Here is a 21,823-nt window from a genome sequence, read left to right on the forward strand (position 1 = left end):
TGAGAGCCTCAAGACAACGCCACCCAAAGGGACCACAGGAATGGAGGGCAGAGGGCAGAAGAAAGCATTACCAACATGTAGCAGGATATAATGAAGGAAGTTCACTGAATTTTAACATACATGTGAAATTCTTTCTACTCATAATTTTGATAATAAACTGGGCTCAAGTGATCAGTTATTTTGGCTATGTGGCTTCAGTCTATAATAATATGTAAATTGTTAGCAGTGGTAGTTTGAATGTAATTGACCTCCATAGTATCATAGGTAGTGGCACTGGGCATGGCCTTGTTAGAGAAAGTGTGTCACTGGGGGGTGGGATTTGAGGTTTCCTATGCTCAGGATACCACCCATGTCTCAGCTGACTTCCTGTTATCCAGAGATGTATGAATCTTAGCTACTGCTCCAGCACGTCTGCCTGCATACAACCATGCTCTCCAGCACGATGATAATAGACTGAACCTCTGAACTGTGAGCGAGTCATCCCAACTAAATGTTTCCTTTGAGTGTCCATGGCCATGGTGTTTCTTTACTGCAGTAGAAACTGTAACTAGGGCATTAGCTACCTATCAGACAACAGATTTTTGTTTTCTTATATTACTGGTGATAGAATCCAGGGCTTCACATACAGCAGGCAAATGCTTTACCACTGAGGGGAATCACGGCCCTATCACTTAACTAAGTTTTGAGCTTATTAATAGAGGCACTATAAATACTTATATGTACATGGGTTATTATTAATAGAGGCACTATAAATACTTATATGTACATGGGTTATTATTTTCTTGTTAGATATCAGTAGGTTGCATGGTGAATATAATTTCACTGTTTAAGAAACATAAAAGCCATTTTCAAAGTGATTGTGATGTCTTCATACTGCTGATATCTGTCGCCACATTGAATTCGTCACTAACAACAACTGAGAGTCCCAGCTGCTCCAGGTCCTTGTCAACACTTCACCTTCTCGGATTCTTACAAAGAACTTTTAGCCAGTTTAACAGGCACTTTAAAGAAGCTAAGGTTTTAATTTGCATGTTCCAGGTGAGGAATGATACTGAGCAATTTGTCATTAGTTGCCATCTGTGTAACACTTATGGAGGTGGGCCTTATTTTTCCATTTTTTGTCATTTAATTTCTTAATATTGAGTTTAAGACATTTTCATATTTCTATATCTTTATGAGCTATGCAATTTGCTGACATTTTCTCTTGGATGAGGCTTATGTCCAATGTTTGCTTTAATTTTTAACAATAGCATCAGAGAATAGAAGTTGAATTTTGGTAGAATCAAAGTCTTCCTTTTATGAATTACACATTGTGTTACATCTAAGACATCTCTCTTTAATTTAAGATCACAACAAATATCCCTATTTTGCTTTCTAGCTTGTGATTTTTCCATTCATACCTAGTACCTATTTGAATTAACTTCCTGTAACATGTGAGTTCCAGACTTTGTTTGTGGGAGCACATGCAATTCTTCAACACTATTTCTTGAAAATTATCTATTAATTGACTAACCATCTTTGACAAAAATAAGTATGTGTAGATTCAGTCTGTTGCATGAGTCTGTCTGTCGCCATTCCTTAGAGACACACTTCAGTGCTCCAACCTTGCGGGAAGCCAGGAAGACAAAGAATATGGTGCCTCAACCTTGTTCTTTTCAGAAATTATTTGGTTATTATAGTTCCTTTGCCTTGACATACAAACTTTTTGGCCTGGCATACTAATGTTTATTACAAACTCCTTCTGAAGAAGTGGAAGGAGGATGAGGAGGAACAGCAGGACACAAGTGATCTTAAGGGGGAAATGGGAAAGGGGGTTAGAGAGAGAGAAGGAGGGAAATACAGAAGGATGAAGGTGCTGAGTAAAGGACCAATGAGGAGGCCTGAAAAGCCACAAGAAATCATCCTATTAACTACTCTAAAAATCTACAAAATACATAATAGTTTATTATTATAAATTTTTATAATATTATAAATATCTTACATGTATATATGTATATATTATATATAATAATAAAATATCATATTATAGTTCTATATTATACATATATAGTTTTAATAAACTTTTCTCTTCTGGACTGATGATGCCTCCTCCAACAGCCACAGACCACCCAGCGAAAACCCCAATACCAAATATGAAAAGATTTTTTTTTTGAGATTTTGGCCAGGCTGTCTAAGAGACTGCCAAATCATACAGCCTATTGTTGTTGCCCTTGGTGTTCCCCTGGGAGGTAGAAAGTAAGTCTCTGTTGTTGACGAACTCATGCACTTGAAGAACAGGTCCAGAGATCTCTAAACTGGAACTGATCTGAATTCCCCTTCCTTGAGGACTAGAGCTCATGGTTCCAGAAGGCACAATGTAAGATTTCGAAGGAAGGAGGTAACGAACATTCCTACCCAGCCACGATGCCTAGAAACTACATCAATGACCAGCATGGCACGATGTACCTTAAGAGTACAGTGGTGGCATGCATATTAACAGCTTTCTAATTGGACTTAAGACCCAATCAACAAAAGAGAAACTATGACTGATACTAGAAACCTAGCTAACTTCTCAATGCTAATAAAGACGTCATTGGAAAATCTGCAACCACTAAGTTACTAAACTAGCATGATCCCTAACAACAATATAAAATAGATGATCCCTAAGAACAACATAAACTAGCATGATCCCTAACAACTACATAAACGAGCATATAAACTATAGAATATATACTATATATTCTATATATATATAGTTATATATATGTACATATATATATATATATATAGTTATATAGAATATAAACTAGCATGGTCCCTAACAATAATATACTAGCATGATCCCTAACAACTACATAAACGAGCATGATCCCTAGAACAATATAAACTAGCATGGTCCCTAACAACAATATAAACTAGATCATCTCTAACAACAATATAAACTAGATGATCCCTAACAACAATACAAACTAGCATGATCCCTAACAACAACATAAAAACTTTTGTCTTTGTTCCCACAGTTAATTGTTGTCCTTACCCCTCATCCAGGAAACTTCTCTTTCCTACAGACAGAGATCCTTACAGAAAACCACAACCAATGAAAACACAGAGTTGTGGAGCCCAGTCCTAGTGGATATATCTACAAAACACTCCCACACCTATGGCTTAGGGAACATTACAGAAGAGGAGGCAGAAGGATTATAAGGAGCAGAGGATTAGGGAGTTTGCTGTGATGTTTGTGTCTCCCAGAAATATCAGAAGTTACATCCATGAAGTCTCACCAGCGTGACTGTCCAAATGTGAACAGGGATGACCAACAGATATGCAAAATGAATGGGGAGAAGCCAAATAATAACTGATGATGATAACATTAATTTTCTGTGTAAAAACCTCCACTTCTATGATTTTATTGTAATTTTATTGAATCTGGAGATGACTTTGTGGAGGTTTCACATTTTGGGAATTATTAGATATGTCCACAAGCATGTGTACCTGTTATTTATTTATTTCAGTTTAATCCCTGCAGGTTTTGTATTATCTAAATCTACACAGTTACTAGTTTTTGGCGCTTTATTTATGATATAATTGTACTTTAATCTATAATTGAATATTATTACTGAAGCATTCAGTTAGTGTGCTAAGGCTATAGAGAGGAAATGACAAATAAAAGCTTGGTGCCTAAAACTGAGGAAAATTGGAGGATTGTCAAAACAGGGCGCATACATATTAAATAAATAAATATTTATTTATTTACTTTATGCATTCAGATGTTTTGTCTGAAAGGATGCCTATGTATCATGCATATGCAGTGACCTTTGAGGCTAGGTGAGGGCATTGGGTCCCCTGGTTCTGGAGTTACAGATGGTTGTGATATACATGCGTGCTGGGAATTGAACCTGTTTCCTCTGGAAGAGCACCAATGCTTTTAACCACTGAGCTCCCTCCCTCCTTCTCCCATTTGATATATTTTAAAACTTAAGTAGTCACAATAGTGTTTCGTCATTTCCATGTATTATCAAGTATGAGTTAGTGAACACCAATATAACCAGCTATGTGAAATACAGGACAGGAAAAATCTACCTTTCCAAGGACAGTGAGGTGTTGAACCAGAAGATGAGCGCTCTCCGTCTTCCCAGCACCACTTTCTCCAGAAATAACGATGCACTGCACAGGAAGGGAAGGAATCTGTGAGAGGACTACATCCCCAGGAAACTCAGTGGCTCTCAACGAAGTAAGGGATGTGGGAAGCCTGCCTTACCTGGTCTGAGTTGTATGTGACCATGGACTGGTATCCCAAATCAGCCATCGCAAAAATGTGGGGTGGGTTGGCACTTCTCTTTGCTCCAATATACAACTCAGAAAGCTGAGGTTAGAGTGAGTAAATCCTGTAGAGTTCTTTGTCTTATGTCTGTTTTTATTTAATGTGTAGATTATTTACATATAAAGTTCTAGTTTTTAATCTAAAAATTAAAGCAATCTATCCAAGTAAAACATTATTCACACATGCTTTTCATGTACACATGTATGTGTATATATATCTATTTCTATATTTGTTCCAGTCCTTATATAGGATATACTATGGCATGATAGAGTCTTGGTATTTAAATGATTCTGCATATTATTTACAAAGGAGAACTTAAGGCTTCAAAATATGTTTATTTGTTTGCATGGAAAAACTTTACAAATAATAGGGTAAGAAGTCATTTTGTTGACTACTTCTTGAATACGACAATGTTTGACTTCTGACACTTTTCCCCATCCCTTAATTTAATCTATATCCTCTCACTTGATTGGCATGAAATTGTACAATTAATTGATAGCAGAATTTTACCAACCCCCGACCTTTCTTTTAAAGCCCAGGCCAATGCTGGTAAATGTATCATTACCCTGTACATTTTAGATTGGCATAAAAGAGATGCTTGGCAGAATATTAAATAATTTCTAGAGTGCACAGATAGAGGAAGGACAATAGGTCTAATTAAAATTGAAAACCAGTCTTGTTTAATTCTATATTTAAAGCTTTAGTGGCTGAGTAATTGATAATTAAATACTTTTACTCATAAAGCATACATTGTATGATAGTGATGACCCAATTAATATGTTAAAAGGAATTCAAAATCTCACAATGACAATTTTTACAGCCACATGTATCTTATATATAAATGGTGTAGCTATATTTTGACTCTCCAATACTCACATCAGAGACAGACATTAAGTATACTCATTTTTAGACATCATTTAGGATAGGCTGTTACTAGCAAAACTGCATGTAATTCACAATCTCTAATGTACTTTTGGAAAAAAATATCATAGACAGTACCTAGATGGATTTCATATATTTTTTCACATCTATGTCTATATTTGAATGACAAATATATAGCAATTTTCTCCAGGTACTGGGTAATATTTTGCTGTCATCCATTTAGATGAAGACTCTGACTATGTGAGTTATTTGTACAAAGGGAAGGCATCCACACACATACCTTTGTGGAGTAAAGACCCAGACTCTGAAAAGGGTTAAGGGCAATGAGTATATCTCCCACATAGATGTAGATCTGATCTCTGGAATAACACTTCTCAAGGTGTTCAGATACTGTGTTCTGTGGTAAAATAAAAACAATTCTCTCTCTTAAAAAATCATTTGTAAGTCAGGCATGGCAGCTCAGGCCTGGAGTCTTAGCGTATAGGAAGGTGAGATAAGAGGATCCTAAGTTTGAGAAGCTAAGTAAGAAGAGTCTGGGAGAGGGAGGGGAGAAGAAAAGAAAATAATGTGTGTTTAACCAGATTTTAAAAACGAAATAGGAATTATTAAAAATATCTGGAATCTTGACTGAGGATTAGAGAGAGATACTATTGGCAAACAAAATGCCATCATGTGTGAAAGCCAGTTAACATGACAGGTAATTTCCTTGGTTTTGATAGCTAAAGGGGAATATCATTTTGGAAACATCTTGTGTTATTTTGACATAGGATCTTTCTCACTATGCAGCCCTGGCTGACCTGGAACTCATAGAGGTCTCACAGCCTCTGCATCTGGAATGCAGGAATTAAGGGTGTGCACTGGCATGCCAATGGAAATGCCAGTTTCAAGTATGCTTTACAAAGGGTATATATGGTACCAGTTATATGTTGTATATTATATCTACATACACTATGTTAACTTACATATTGTATAGCCTTCAAGGAAATAAGTAAGTGTAGTAGAAGAGATGAAGCAGAACCCAGAAAGGAAAGAGGACAGTGTGCATGTGCTCTGTCTTCTGCTTAGAGTATGTGAAATAAAAAATTCAGAAAGTAACCTTTCCAGTTGCTCACATGACTATATGAATTGATTTTAATAGAGTTGTAACCATCATGGGCAGTCCACAACACAAAATAAAAGCAAAAGATCTGAAGCAAAAAAGGGACAAAAATACAAAACAGATAAACGTTGTACTATATTAATATGCTGGTCAATAACATGATTGGTGAAATGTTTATAAATCACAAGCCTAGGTATTCAGAGTACTGGGAAATTTGATGGAAAAGAATTTAGAAAAGCAAGAGGAATTTCTGCCTTACAAATGCTAAATTCAAGATCTGTGATAATCCCTGGAATGTGAGGGATGAGGGGACAGCTGAGCCAGAGGTTTATTGTCTTGGACCTTGACAAGGAGTGTTTGAAATATTTCTGGGGCAACAAGAAAGGAATGTCAAGCACAATGAAATGTCCTCAGTGTGCTTTGTGACTTGAGAGAAGAACCAGGTGTAGCCTCGCTCCAGCATTGCAGAGGCTTCTGTTCCCTGCCCCTGAGAGCTGGTAGAGGACCAGAGGCTTCTGTGTCTTGCCCCTGAGAGCTGGTAGAGGAAGGATAATGTAGACTGTCTTAGAGTAAATCATACCCTTGAGACTCCTAGAAATGACTGAGAAGAAACATTCGTAACTCAACAGCTCACATTTCAGACTCACTTCTTTGTTACTTGAGCATTTAAAAATGATAACAGACCAGAAAGGTGGAAATGTGATATTTTAAAAATAGTAGAGATAAAGTATGAACTAAACTGAACAAGGTAATCCTATTTTGCTTTAGTTGACTCCATTTTATACCCTTCACCTGACATCTCCCAGAGTAGATAACCACACCCCGATGAACAGAACATTCTAGTAGAGCAGAACCTGAAGGTTCAGAAAGTCTTTGCTTCCAAGGGAGCAGGCCCCAGCCAGCAACCTCCTCTGAGCCAGCAACCTCTGCCAGAGCATGCCCAAGGCAGCAACCTCAGTGTGAGCAGCCCTAAGCAAGCAACCTTTGTGGGACCAGGACTAAATGACCACTCAGAGGTGCAGACTAACTCCAGGAGTGGTGAGCAACCTCTAGGATCACAAAATGACCTCTGAGTGGCTGGAACTGTGACCCTTACTTCACCACAAGGAGTAACCATCTGAGCTTTGGATCCAATAACACCAAGAAGACTGATTACTAGAGATACAACCTCAACTCCACCAATCAGAGGAAAAGATGGGTAGACAAGAACACATTCAACACCAGAAAGAGCAACATGACACCAACAAAATATAGTGGCCCTACAACAACAAGGTTTGAATACCCAAATACAGATGAAACAGAAGAAAATGACCAAAAATAACTTTATGAGAATGTTTGAAGCCCTTAAAGAGGAATTGAAATACTCCCTCAAAGAAATGAAAGAAAAGACAAGCAAAAAAATTGGAAAAATCAACAAACCCCCTTAAAGGAAACCAAGAAAAAGCAATCAAACAGATGAAAAAAAATGACTCAAGACTTAAAAACTGAAATAGAGATGATAAAGAAAACACAAACCAAGGGAATTATAGAAACAGAAATTACAAGAAAATGATGAGGAACCACAAATGCAAGAATAAACACCAGAATATAAGAGATAGAAGAGAGAATCTCAAGCACTGAAGATACAGTACAGAAAATAGAGTCATCGGTCAAAGAGAACATTGAATCTAACAAAATATTAACATAAAATAATCCACAAAATATGGGACACCATGAAAAGACAAAACCTAAGAATAATAGGGATAGAAGAAGGAGAAGTCCAACTCAAAAATACATACAGTATATTCAACAAAATCATAGAAGAAAACTTTCCCAACATAAAGAAAAATATGCATATGAAGATACAAGAAGCTAACAGAACACCAAGAAGACCAGATAAAAAAGTCCCCTAGTCATATAATAATCAAAATACTAAACATACAGAATAAAGAAAGAATATTAAGAACTGCAAAGGAAAAAGACCAAGTAACATATAAAGGCAGATCTATCCAAATTACACCTGACTTCTCAATGGAAGCAATGAAAGCCAGAAGATCCTGTTCAAGTGTTATAGAGACATTAAGAGGCCACAGATGTCAGCCCAGACTATTATACCTAGCAAAACTTTCAATCACCATAGATGGACAAAACTAGATATTCCATGAGAGAACCAGATGTAACCAAGACCTAGCCACAAATCTAGCCCTACACAAAGTGCTAGAAGGAAAACTCCAGCTCAAGGAAGTTGGCTACACCAACAAAAACATAGACAATAGATGTTCTCACAGCAGCAAATCCCAAGGAAGGAAAAAACAGACACAATAACATCACCAACAATGAAAACTAAAGTAACAGGAACTAGCAATCATTGGTTATTAATATCCCTTAATATAAATTGACTCAACTCACCTATGAAGAGACACAGGCTAACAGTCAGGATACAAAAACAGAATACATCTTTCTACCGCACATACAAACACAGCTCAATGCCAAAGAAGACATCGTCTCAAAGTAAAGGGTTAAGGAAAAATTTTGCAGTCAAACGGACCTAAGAAACAAGCTGGTGTAGCTTTCCTAGTAGCTAACAAAATAGAATTCAAGCTAAAACCAATCAAAGAAGGACATTTCATATTCACAGGAAACATCTGCCAAGAGGAAATCTCAATACTCAACATCTATGCCCCCAATACAAGGGCACTTTCATATGTAAAAGAAACACTACTAAAACTTAAACCACACATTAAACCCCACACACTAAGAGTAGGAGACTTCAACACCCCACTTTCATCACTGGACAGGTCTATCAGACAGAAACTTAACAGAGAAATAAAAATGTTATGGCTCAAATGGGCTTAACAGATATCTATAGAACATTCCATCCAAATATAAAAAAATACCTTCTTCTCAGCACCTCATGAAACCTTCTCAAAAATTGACCACATACTAGGTAACAAAGAAAACCATAAAAGATACAAAAATTGGAATAACCCCTTGTATCTTATCAGATTACCATGGCTTAAAATTATAATTCAAAAGCAACACTAATTTCAAAAAAGCCCACAAACACATGGAAATAAAACAATGCTCACCTGAATCATCAATTGGTAAAGGAAGAAATAAAGGGAGAAATTAAAGACTTCATAAAATTCAATGAAAATGACCACACAACCTAAACAAATTTATGAGACACAATGAAAGCAGTGTTAAGAGGAAAGTTCATAGCACTAAAACCTACATAAAAGAGCTCAAAAGGTGCCACACTAGTGAGTTAACAGAACACCTGACATTCCAGAACAAAAAGAAGCAAACTCACCCAGGGGTGCTAGAGGGCAAGAAATAATAAGATTGAGAGCTGAAATCAACAAAATAGAACCAAAGAAAGCAATACAAAGAATAAATGAGACAAAAAGTTGGTTCATCAAAAAAAAAATCAACAAAATAGACAAACCTTTATCCAAACTTACCAGAAGGCAGAGACAAAATGTCCAAATTTACAAAATCAGAAATGAAAATGGGTACATAACAACAAAATGGAGGAAATACAGAGAATCATTAGGTCATATTTAGAAAACCTGTACTACACAAAATTGGAAAACATAAAGGAAATGGACAATTATATGGATAAATATCACTTACCAAAATTAAATCAAGACCAAATAAGCAAATTAAATAGACCTATTGGTGCTGTATTCTGTCAGTCATATTTTAAATAAACGCTGATTGGCCAGGCAGGAAGTATAGGTAAGAAAACCAGACAGGAAGTAGAAATGATGCAATGAGAACAGGAGAATTCTGGGAAGGAGGATTCCTTCCCAGTCCTGTCCAGATCACGGAAGAAGCAAGATTTAATCTACCCAGCTGAGAAAGGTACTGAGTTATGTGGCTGATGTAGATAAGAACAATGGGTTAATATAAGCTACAAGAGCTAATAAGTAGCCTGAGCTAATAGGCCAATCAGCTTTATAACTTATAGAGATCTCTGTGTGATTTTCTTTGGGGCTTGCCGGCTGTGAGGTACTGGGCGGGACAGAAGCCCCAACAAGCAGACCTCGTTCGTCTTACAACCTATAACTTCTAAAGAAATAGAAACTGTCATCAAAAGTATCCAAAACAAAAAAAAGTCTAGAGAGAGATGGTTTCAGCACAGAATTCTACAAGATTTTCAAAGAAGAACTAATACCAATATGCCTCAAATTGTTACATACAATAGAAACAGAAGGAGCACTTCCAAACTCTTTTTATGAGGCTACAATTATCCTGATACCCAAAGCAATAAAGACTTTACTAAAAAAGAGTAATCTCAAGACCAATATCACACATGGACATTGATGCAAAAATACTCAATAAAATACTGGCAAACCGAATCCAAGAACACATTAGAAAAATCATCCACCATGATCAAGTTGGCTTCATCCCAGAGACGCAGGGATGGTTCAACAAATGAAAATCTGTCAATGTAATGCACCATATAAAGAAACTGAAAGAAAAAAACCCACATAATCATCTCATCAGATGCTGAAAAAGTCTTCCTAAAGTACCACATCCTTTCATGATAAAGGTCTTTGAATGAGCAGGGTTATAAGGAACATACCTAAACATAATAAAGACAATAACAACAAGCCAACAGGCAACATAAAACTAAATGAAGAGAAACTCAGAGCAATCCCACTAAAATCAGGAACAAGACAAGGTTGTCAACTTTCTCCATGTCTATTCAAAATAGTACTTGAGGTTCTAGCTAGAGTAATAAGACAACAAAAAGAGATAAAGGGGATACAAATCAGAAAAGAAGTCAAATTCTCACTATTTGCTGATGATGTGATGGTTTACATAAGAGACCCCAAAAATTCTACCAAGGAACTTCTACAACTCATAAACACCTTCAGTAATGTAACAGGATACAAGATAAACTAAAATAAAAACCAGTAGCCCTCCTTTAAACAGATGATAAATGGGCTGAGAAAGAAATTAGAGCAACATCACCTTTCACAATTGCCACAAATGACATAAAATATCTTGGAGTAACTCTAACCAAACAAGTGGAAGACCTGTATGACAAGAACTTTAAATCTTTGAAGGAAGAAACTGAAGAAGACACCAGAAAATGGAAAGATCTCTCATGCTCTTGGGTAGGTAGAATTAACATGGCATAAATGGCAATCTTACCAAAAGAAATCTACAGATTCTATGCAATGCTCATCAAAATCCCAGTAAAATTTTTCACAGACATCAAAAGAACAATACTCAATTTCATATGGAAAAACAAAAACATATAGCCAAAACAATCCTGTACAAGAAAGGAACTTCTGGAGGCATCACAATCCCTGACTTCAAGCTCCACTACAGAGCTACAGTGCTGAAAACAGTCTGGTATTGGTATAAAAACAGACAGGAGGACCAAGAAGCAAATCTAAGACCTGGATACCAATCTATACACCTATGAACACCTGATTTTTGACAAAGAAACAAAAAATATAAAATAAAAAGAAAGCATATTCATAAAATGGTGCTGGCATAACTGGATATCAACATGTTGAAGAATGAAAATAGGTCCATATCTATCACCATGCACAAAACTCGAGTCCAAATGGATCAAAGACCTCAACATAAAACCAACCACACAGAACCTCATAGAAGGGAGAGTGGGAAGTACACTTGAATGCATTGACACAGGAGACCACTTCTAAATAAAACCCTGGTAGCATAGACACTGAGGGAAACAATTAATAAATGGGGCCTCCTGAAACTGAAGCTTCTGTAAATCAAAGAATACAGTCAACAAGACAAAATGACAGCCTACAGAATGGGAAAAGATCTTCACTAATCCCACATAAGACAGAGGTCTGATCTCCAAAATATACAAAGAACTCAAGAAATTGGCCATCGAAAGAACAAATAATCAAATAAGAAAAATGTAATACAGACCTAAACTCTCAACAGAGGCATCTAAAATGGCTGAAAGACACTTAAAGAAATGCTCAACATCCTTAGCCATCGGAGAAATGCAAATCAAATCTACTCTGAGATTCCATCTTACACCTGTAAGAATGACCAAGATCAAAAACTCTGATGATAACATGTTGGAGAGGATGTAGGTAAAAGGAGCACTCCTCTATTGCTGGTGGGAGTGCAAACTGGTACTGCCACTTTAGATTTTAATATGGTTATTTTTTAGAAAATTTGAAAACAACCCACCTCAAGATCCAGAAATAACCACTTTTGGATATATACCCAAAGGATGCTCAATCATACCACATGGACATGTGCTCAGCTATGTTCATAGCAGCATTATTTGTCATAGCCAGAACCTGGAAACAACCTAAATGCTCCTCAACTGAAGAATGGGTAAGGAAAATGTAGTACATTTACACTACATAGCTGAAAAAATAATGACATCTTGAATTTTGCAGGAAAATGAATGGAGCTAGAAAACATCATATTGAGTGAGGTAACCCAGACCAGGAAAGATAAATATCATATGTACTCACTCATAAGTGGCTTTTAGACATAAAGCAAAGAAAAACCAGCTTACATTTCACAATCCCAGAGAACCTAGACAACAATGAGGATACTAAGAGAAACATACATGGATCTAAGGTACATGGGAAGTAGAAAAAGACAAGATCTTCTGAGTAAATTGGGAGCATGGGAACCATGGGAGAGGGGAGGAAGGGAGGGTAGAGGAAGGGCAGGGAGTAGAGAAAAGTATATAGATTAATAAAAATAATAAAAAAGAAAGTCTTCGTTTTATCCAACTGAGCCTTTGAAACCTTTGTTAAGAGCAGTTTTTCAAACTTCTACCATCTGGTCACCTCTGGAATGATGTCATTTGGTCTGAGGTTTTCTTAACCTTACCCTGCCTCTCTCCAGTGTAAAGAGTCTTTGGTATAAGCCGGTTCTCGACTGCCAGTAATTAGAGGACTCTTAATCTGGTCCTCCTTGAGTACCACTCCTTCTGTGTTTCATGTGGGTGGACATGAACCAGACATGTTGGCTCTTGCCTACGATCAGCACATGGTGGGGGCAGAGACAGGAGGGTTGATGTGAGGGTGAGGACAGCCTGAGCTACATAGTGAGTTCCAAGTCAGCCATGGCTGGGTAGGAAGACCCTCTCTCTCTTAAAAAAAAAAAAAAAAACCAGAGAGAGATGCATACACAGACACACACACACACACACACACACACACACATACACACACACAAACACATGTATGCACGTATGTATGTACACACACATGGTGGAGGAGGAGAGAGCATATATGATATCTAAAGTTGGTATTTAAATAATCCTTTTACATATCAGTTCTAAAAAAATCCAGAAGGAATGGAGACATGGCTAAGAAATTTAGAGCACTTGTTGCTCTTACATTGGACCCAGGTTCAGTTCCCTGTACCCACATGGCAACTCAAATCCACCCATAAATCCAGTTCTATGGAAACCTATGCTCTCGTCTTCCCTCCTTTAGACCATGTCTGTACACCAGGCATGCATACAGTGTATAGACATTCAACACGCAAAACACTCATACATTTAAAACACAGTAAACAATTCTAAACTTTGTAAAAAAGAAGTTAGAATGTTTAAATTTAATTAAACTGAATTCTTACCTCATCCAGAACATCTAGGGTTGCTAAGTCATCTACATCCTTTAGACTGGAAATGAGCGACCTGTTTAAGTTACCTTTCTTGGTATGAATACGTTCATGTCTGTAAAGAAAATACATTACTGATTTTGGAACTTAATGCTGATCATTGAGGAAGTAAGTTTTAGATACACATCATGGAGCCAAAAAGCTTTTCTCTCTGCTGTTTATTTATTTATTTATTTATTTGTTTTTGTCTTTTAAAATTTTTTTCCTTTTTTTCTTTTTTCCATTTTTTTCCTTTTTTTCTTTTTTTCTATCTGCTCTTTATAACTAAGTGAAAGTTTACTAGAAAAGACCGTCATACACTTGTTCTTTAGCTTTCTCCTCTGCATTAGGAAAACACAACATATTAAAATTACTGTGCCTCACAAATAATTGAAGGGTCATCATTTCTATCATGAACCCTTCTTGAGTCATTTGAAATGGGAAAGAAAGGATGTATACTTGTCAAAAATATGAGGCATTGTTGACATTTTTACATGTGATTGAAACTATTACAGAATGATGAGTTTGGAACAACTGAATTCACTTGGTGTCTGATTTTTTTCTGATGTAGTTCTAGACCACTGGTGGAATAAGTATGGTCATTTTCAAATTTTAACACCACAAAATTTTGAAATATTAAGTGAGTATTTAGAAAACTTATTTCAGTTTTGGCCCTACATCTCCCACCCCCAAACAAGAAGCTATCTGAAATTGTCACCATCTAGCAAAGGAAAAATTAATTTTCTCCAATTGCGTGTCATTGGGTATATTAGCCACGCTTAACAGTTAAATCCTGTGCCAGACAATAACTGTCCATCACAAATCAAGCTCAGTGGTATTTTGTAGAACCAGGACGTTCTATGCAAGCTGCTTAGGAAGGAAAGCAATCAATAGTTCCATCTATAATCCACAACAATGGCCAGCACGTCAAGATATGCCTGAGGGTGCAATAGTGGCACTTGTATCTCTGGGGAAACCAACAGTTACCTAATTGGTCAACAGAAAGGAGATTATGCAGGATACTTCCTGACTCCTCTGGCAGGACTGTGCATAGTTTTCCTCCACATTTGCTGAATCAAGCAAGTATCATCTTATATATCTGAAAAGATTAATTTGTTTTGATATATTCTTTTAAAAAATGGAAAAAGAAGTCCAATTATCCTGGTCAATGTAATGTCCCCAGCTTCAAGCCATTTTAAAAATATGTGTACACTGAAATCTCACAGTTTGCTACATACCAAAGGGCTATGTAGCAGAACTGTATGAAAATTAAATTATTTCAAAATCTACATGAATGATCTACAGATTTTTCAGCATGACTTTCTTTTGAACCTCCTCCTATCTACGTTGTTTGAACACAAATCCAAGTGTGTAGTTCAATCCAATCCATATTTATTGATACCTCATTATGTTGAAAGCATTTAATGAAGTGTTGTTCTACCCAGTGTATGAACTATATAAAAACAAATATAAAACACACAAGACATGCAGCAAGTGTCAAGTCAGAAACTACATAATTGTTACAGGAATTATAAGGAGAGGATGATTGAATACATTCTGGTACTGAGTAGGGTCCTAAGATATCTTATCTAGGTTTAAGTTGAACTAAGATTCTGGCAACCTGAGGGTGTGAATGTGTGGGTTAATGGCAGTTGATAGTTCTGAAAGACCAGCATGTGTAGAGCATGTACCTCAGTGGTGATCTGTTACACATAGAAGGGGAGGCTGTAGAATGTTTAAGATTGGATGCCAGGGAAATTAGATTAGGGGAGGGCATGACTATGATGAACACAGGAGTCTCAAAAGTGTTTAGGTCCAAAATATCCAGAAGCAAAGCATGGTCACTCCTTAAAAAAATCTGAAACTCCTTCAGTGTTTCCTACCTCATTGACCATCCAGCTAACTAAAAGCACCAGAAATCTTCACCTCTCACCCCGTATCAGTGACATCACCAAGTCACAACACTTTAACCCCTTACCATTCCCCAAGTCTCCATCTTCTCTGTAGCCACTGTGTTGATGGCCCTATTGACTGAGGTGTGGTGCCAGTGAGGATAGAGGAACAATCAGGTGTCAGGAAAACTACAGAGAAGAGTATTTCAAAGAGAGGAAACAAGAGCTGAAGGATTCAGAAAAACAGGATGTAGTGAAATGGAGTCACGCAGCTGAGCAGGATAACTAGGTCATCTTACTTTCAAGAGACTAATCCAATATGAATAAAGAAGAGTTCTGCACGTTTAGATTTCCATTGAGAAGATGACAGTAAAGTGTAACAGGAATGCATCTTAGAAGAAACAGTTAGGACACATAAGACTTCCTACTCCACTTTTCTCAGGTTTGGTAGGTCATCTCTCCACTCTCCTGATGTTGATTGTTTTTGTTTTGTTTTGTTTTTTATGAAAAAGCTTCTAATTTTATGTAACCCCCTTTGTCAATTCTTGGTAAGATTTCCTTGTGCTCTTTTTAGAAGATTCAGAAGCTTGGGTTTTCCCCCCATCCTTGGTTAGATTTATGCCTAGGTGTTTTTATATTTTGAAACTATTATGAATGGGAGTTTATTCCTAATTTCACTCTTACTAAGCACACTGTTGACAGGGAGAAAGGCTACTGTTTTTGGTGTGTTGATTTTTTGTACAGTGAAACTTCTATTTATATCCCTTTTATTCTAATTTTCTGACTCTTACTGTTCTAGTTAAAACTTTAAACACTATATTGAATAAGAGTAATGATGAGACTGGGCACAAATGTTATGTTCCTGGATTTAGAATTAATGAGTTTCACTTTTTCCCACTTAGTATAATGTTGACTGTAGGTTTGTTAAACATATCTTTTGTTACACTGAAGAATGGTTCTTACTTTCCTATGTTCTTCTGGATTTTTATCACGAAAAGCTATTTCCTGGGACTATGATCCCTGTTGTTTTAAAACTCACCAACTCACCCAAATGGGGTTTCCAGAAATTCATCAAATGCTGACCCACTTATCCCACTTCTAGAAGAGGCATCTATTCACAGGTTCCTGCTCATCTGTGGAAGTCTGCAGGTGGCAGCCCACTTTATAATCTTCTGTGATAGACTCAAGAATTGGTGACTATTTTGTCTGTTGCCTTCTAGCTAGCTGCTAGGTAGAGTGATGACTCTGAGCACTCTTACATATTAAACCGGAAGCTTAATGGTGTAAGTTTTTAAAGAAGTTGTGTTTGTGAACGTATTGGGGACAATGATAAGAAAACTAGGATAGATAGCTGTTACTCTGTGCTTATAAGTTCAAGGGGAACAGGATATGGTTGACTTGTAAGACATCCTCATCCTCTTCTTTACTAGTGTGTCTGAATTACTGCAAACGATGAGGGTAGTCTTTTCAAACATGAGTCAAAACTGTCACTCAGGTCAGTATTCTTCGGTGCCACACAAAGAAAAGTTCCTCTGCCTGACTCCAACCCTACTCCATTGTTCCTCCTGCCTACTATTGTTTTTATTCTTATTTCTTTTATTATTGTGATTATAATATAATCATACCATCAGTCCTTCCTTTTCCTCTCTCTAAGCCTTTTTGTATAGTCCTCCTTGCTCTCTTTCAAATTTATCTATCTTCAATCTTAACAGTCTCCCTATGCACTGCACGCTAGCCCCATGGCTCCTTGCTGCAACATCTCTAACACCCAGAACACTTCTGCATCAGCGGCTCTGCTGAGACTTTCTGCTGTCCAGACACAGTCATGTGACATATACCACCCTAAGAGAAGGGGTCCAAGCTGACCACTGGCATCATGCTCCCCAACTCTAGGACACTCAGTCCTTCTTATTGCCATTTTTTGTTATTAAAAATTACTGTGTATATTATCTCATTTTTATATACATTGTTTGAGGCTTCCCATAGGCACTTAATCCCTACCAAACAGAGTTGTTTTGTTACAATTTCTGACTGATAATCACACATCCTCCTTGAGCAGATTCTTGTGTATGCTGAGTGACCAAAATATATTTCTTGGGAAAACAGGTGAATATTTTAATTATAGTAAATGTTCATTACTGGAGTACTGAAGACAACTCATTTTCATTTTTTAAAAAAATTCTTTTTCTTGAACAATTTAAATACTCAAATAGAATGTAAATGCATATTTCAGGATGATTTTATACTTTTAATATCTTTTTCTTCTGGACTTTGTTTCATAGAACTGGTTGACATTCTTGTTACTTTATTAAATGTTTGTTTTCTTTAAAGCTCAGAGGAAGCAGAGCCAAACTCCTTCTGTAAGACTTCCGTCCTCTTGTGAAAAGTACATCTTGTGAACCAGACCTTACTTCCCATTTACTCTGTAATACTGGAGAGACATGGCTCCAGACTATAAATAATTCTTTCGTGCTGTCAAAGGTCACCTATACCCTCAGGGGTAGTTATTATAGTTCCATGTGTGTTTCAGTTTTACACACTGAAAAATGAAATAACCCCTGATGCCCTGAAGTTAAATTTCATCTTTACTTTTTAGCGGCATGACTGTAAAGGAACAGCTTTGTTTGCTTTTACTTTGGTTAAAAATACTCATGTAAATAGCAACTTCTATCATCGAAGGTGATCCGGGAGCCACTGGGGTAGAAGAGCAATCCTTGCCAAACAGAAATCTCATCAACGCTTTTGTGTTGGTTTCTTGATCCATCTTTACATTTCTGTAACAGAGACAACTGTTAGTGCCAATGGGACTTACTCCCGCTCCGGTGCCCCGGAAGATTGCTTTTTCTCCTCTGCTTCGTAGCTTCTTTGGCTTCATTGTGTCACTATGACTTGATGGTGGAAAAGAACAGAACACCAGCCTAGCTGGACCTCTAGAACAACCCGACAAGCAGAGTAATGGATGGTATAATTGCCCACCTTCCACTAAAGTTTTAGCTGCCCTGTCCATTCAAAGAGACCTAATACTTCTTCACAGATGAACTTCCATCCGGTATGAAGAGATAAATATATGTTCATCAAACTTGTAGCTGGGCTGGAAGGGAGGGTGTGGTTGGAAAGGTACATATAAAAGCACAAAAACTGGAACCCCCAGATTGACCGTAGTTCATATTTCATTGAGTAATTACAACCAAGAAATTAATTAAATCAATGTTTTTGTAAAGTTACTGTTTATGTCTTTCTGGCTCCAATGGAGGAACTTGCCCTACCTTGAGTATGGCCAAGTCTTTAGCTGTGTGCTTGCTTCCTCGACTTCCTGCTCTGACCATCTCCTCTCCTGGGTTTGGCCCCGTCCTTCTGACCATCTCCTCTCCTGGGTTTGGCCCTGTCCTTCCATCAGCACCCAGTACTCCAGGACCTCTCTCTCACTTGTAAAAGCTGTCTCCTTGGATCCCCTTCTTCCCAGCTTCTCCTCCTCCTCACCCCTCTACAGCTTTATTCTAAGCAAGTCCACGTTCCTGTATCTTTATCTCATTATTTTCCTGTTTCTCCCCATTCTGATGAGGTGGTGCTTGCCAGAATCATTAGAAAACTCCATGTTTGTCACTATTTGGCTATTAAGACTTTCATGATTTGTGAGAGACCATATTTCTCTTAGGTTCTCCCCTGAGAAACACACTCCTCCATTTCCCAGCTCTGGTTCATCTTCTTGTCTCTAAGTATGGGTTTCTCCAAGAATGGGCTTCTCACTTCACTTTTTTATTGTTGATATCCACTCAGTAAGCTCATTCAATCCTATGCCACCAAACACTTCAACAAGTGACTCAAAGTCATCTCCAATGTGAATCTCCTTCCTCAAAGTACAGACTACTTATATCAGTCTGCCTGCTCTACTTTGACATGTTACTATACTTACTTGGCATGTTAAATTCATCATGCTCTAACAGAATACACAACTACCTACCTTTTACCCTATGTGAATAAGCACAAGGCATTACACTACCATCCAAGGTTTGGGAATACCACTAACATTACAGTTGGACAGCCTAGGTGATGCATTACATATATAACTTGTTTTATATGTAATACATCATGTGTACCATGTATATGTAACCCCACATACATATGGCTCTTTATAGACACAGGTTTTGAATTCATAGATTCAATCAATCCAAACTGAAAATATTTTGAAAAATGGCATTTGCACAGAACTTGTTTTCCATGTAATCATTTCTTAATGGATATAGTATAACAACCATTAGTTAGAATTTATATGTATTAGAACCTAGAGTTCATTTAAATATATAGAAGGTGGTACATAGATTATTTATTATATAAGGGAGTTGAGTGTCCAAGGACTTTGTTGCCTGTGAAGACCCCAATAATTGATTCCTTGTGAATGTCCCAGTAAAGAATGCAGATGCTCATAAAAAGCACCAGACTGCGAGGTCATGCTGAAGTATGGCTTGAGCAGGATGCAGTTTCTCTAGATCTCAAAAGAAGGAACCACGTGAAAACCCGCTATCCAGAAATAATAACCTAAGCTTATATGATGATTCTTTGGAAATTCAAATGGTGTTGTGGACTCAGACAGAGATCTTCAGGCCAGTGTTATCTTCATCCAATGCCTCTGCTCTGTGGCATCTGTTGCGTGAGCTTATGTCCCCTGCACTCAGTTTCCTCCAGCAGTGATCAACATAGATGCAGATGGTGGGAATGCTCACCAGTCAGTTTTGAGGAATCATGGAATTACATGGCTCACAGCTTTCCAGGTTCATGTCGGATGTCTCCTCTCCCTGCCTGTTCCAATTCCTTTATCTAGTGTTGCTTAGGAGTAGAGAAACTCATAGGATCTATCCAAGAGAACTTTATGTAGCTGCTTAACTCCAAACAATTTAAGAGAACCCACACCTATACCATATATGTATATATAAATTGAGAGTTTTCTAGTCTCAAAATATGCATACACTAGTTGCTAACTTCTCTTCTTAGCTTGCTAACTATACGTGAGGACCAATGGTAATTTATTATCCTCTTAACACTTAGTATTCAACACCAGCCTTTGTTAATACCATAATTGCCTTTCTGTAAACTGTTTTTTTCTTGCCTATTATTGTTCTAGACTAGCTACTAGATCTAGTCATAGCAATGAAGTTGACAGATTCCTAGCTGAATAAAAGCTTGCTCTGGGCTATCTTGATCTCAAGCTTGTATTTTCTTAAATCTTTGCTAACCTGAGATACCCATAGTTCTTACCTCATTTTCAAAGTCATAGAGTTAATACACACGGTAGCTGGGTGAAGAGAAACATGACTCTCTGGGTGCCTGGTTTGACTGCTGTTAATCTTAGCAGAGGATGGGGATGCCACCATGGCTGAAGCCAGGACCTGGGACACAAGTGTCTGTAATGAGAACTGGACATCTACAAGGGCTGCAGCCACCACGGTTTACAGAGATGGTACATAAGAGGTCAAGTCCCAGCCAAAGATGCTTTAATATAGATGTTAGTTGATGGACACAGTGGAGCCTAAGTTCCCTGCCTCCAGAAATCGCAATAACTTAAGGTCAGGAAAAACACAAGAAGAAAAACAAACACCCTTACAGTTAACAAGAAAGATGCTTATGAAATCACAGCAAAGTCTGTCTTGGGGTAGGTGATATTCACTTTTGGAACCAAAGAAAGACTGCTGCCTAGCAGAACACACATACAAGATTTGTGCGCTGGGATAGGCCACTGCCTTCTGCTGTGAAAGATGCAGGCCCATCCTCTCCAAATTTCAGTGCTTTCTGGTCTCTGCGGCCCTTGAATCCTATCTCAGAGCATATGGCTTCTTGTGGTTACATCTTACCCTCATAATTTTGTTCACATCATATGAAGTTCATTTTTACAAGACCAAGTCAGTTTATCCCTTGCAGTACCTACTCTAAACTCTCCTGTCTCTGACAGGAAAAAAAATCTGCATTTTTTGGACTTATTAAACACATAATTTAGATCTCTTTTATAGAGTTAAAGATTGCTACTTTGCATAATGGCTATTTATG

The 21,823-nt window shown here is 37.4% G+C and overlaps 1 protein-coding gene across 1 annotated transcript in view; it reads right to left on the minus strand.

Moving 5' to 3' along the window:
- The window catches only part of Myo3a (myosin IIIA), a 180,268-nt gene that overhangs the window by 104,936 nt on the left and 53,509 nt on the right, over positions 1-21,823 (minus strand). Inside the window, exons 9-12 of the mRNA XM_038334855.1 lie at positions 13,869-13,968; positions 5,463-5,579; positions 4,238-4,342; positions 4,060-4,143 (exon numbers count right to left, since the gene is read on the minus strand). Of these exons, the coding sequence (XP_038190783.1) occupies positions 4,060-4,143; positions 4,238-4,342; positions 5,463-5,579; positions 13,869-13,968 (406 nt within the window). The remainder of the gene's footprint in view (positions 1-4,059; positions 4,144-4,237; positions 4,343-5,462; positions 5,580-13,868; positions 13,969-21,823) is intronic.

The sequence above is a fragment of the Arvicola amphibius genome, chromosome 6, assembly GCF_903992535.2.
Source record: "Arvicola amphibius chromosome 6, mArvAmp1.2, whole genome shotgun sequence".
NCBI classification, from domain to species: Eukaryota; Metazoa; Chordata; class Mammalia; order Rodentia; family Cricetidae; genus Arvicola; species Arvicola amphibius.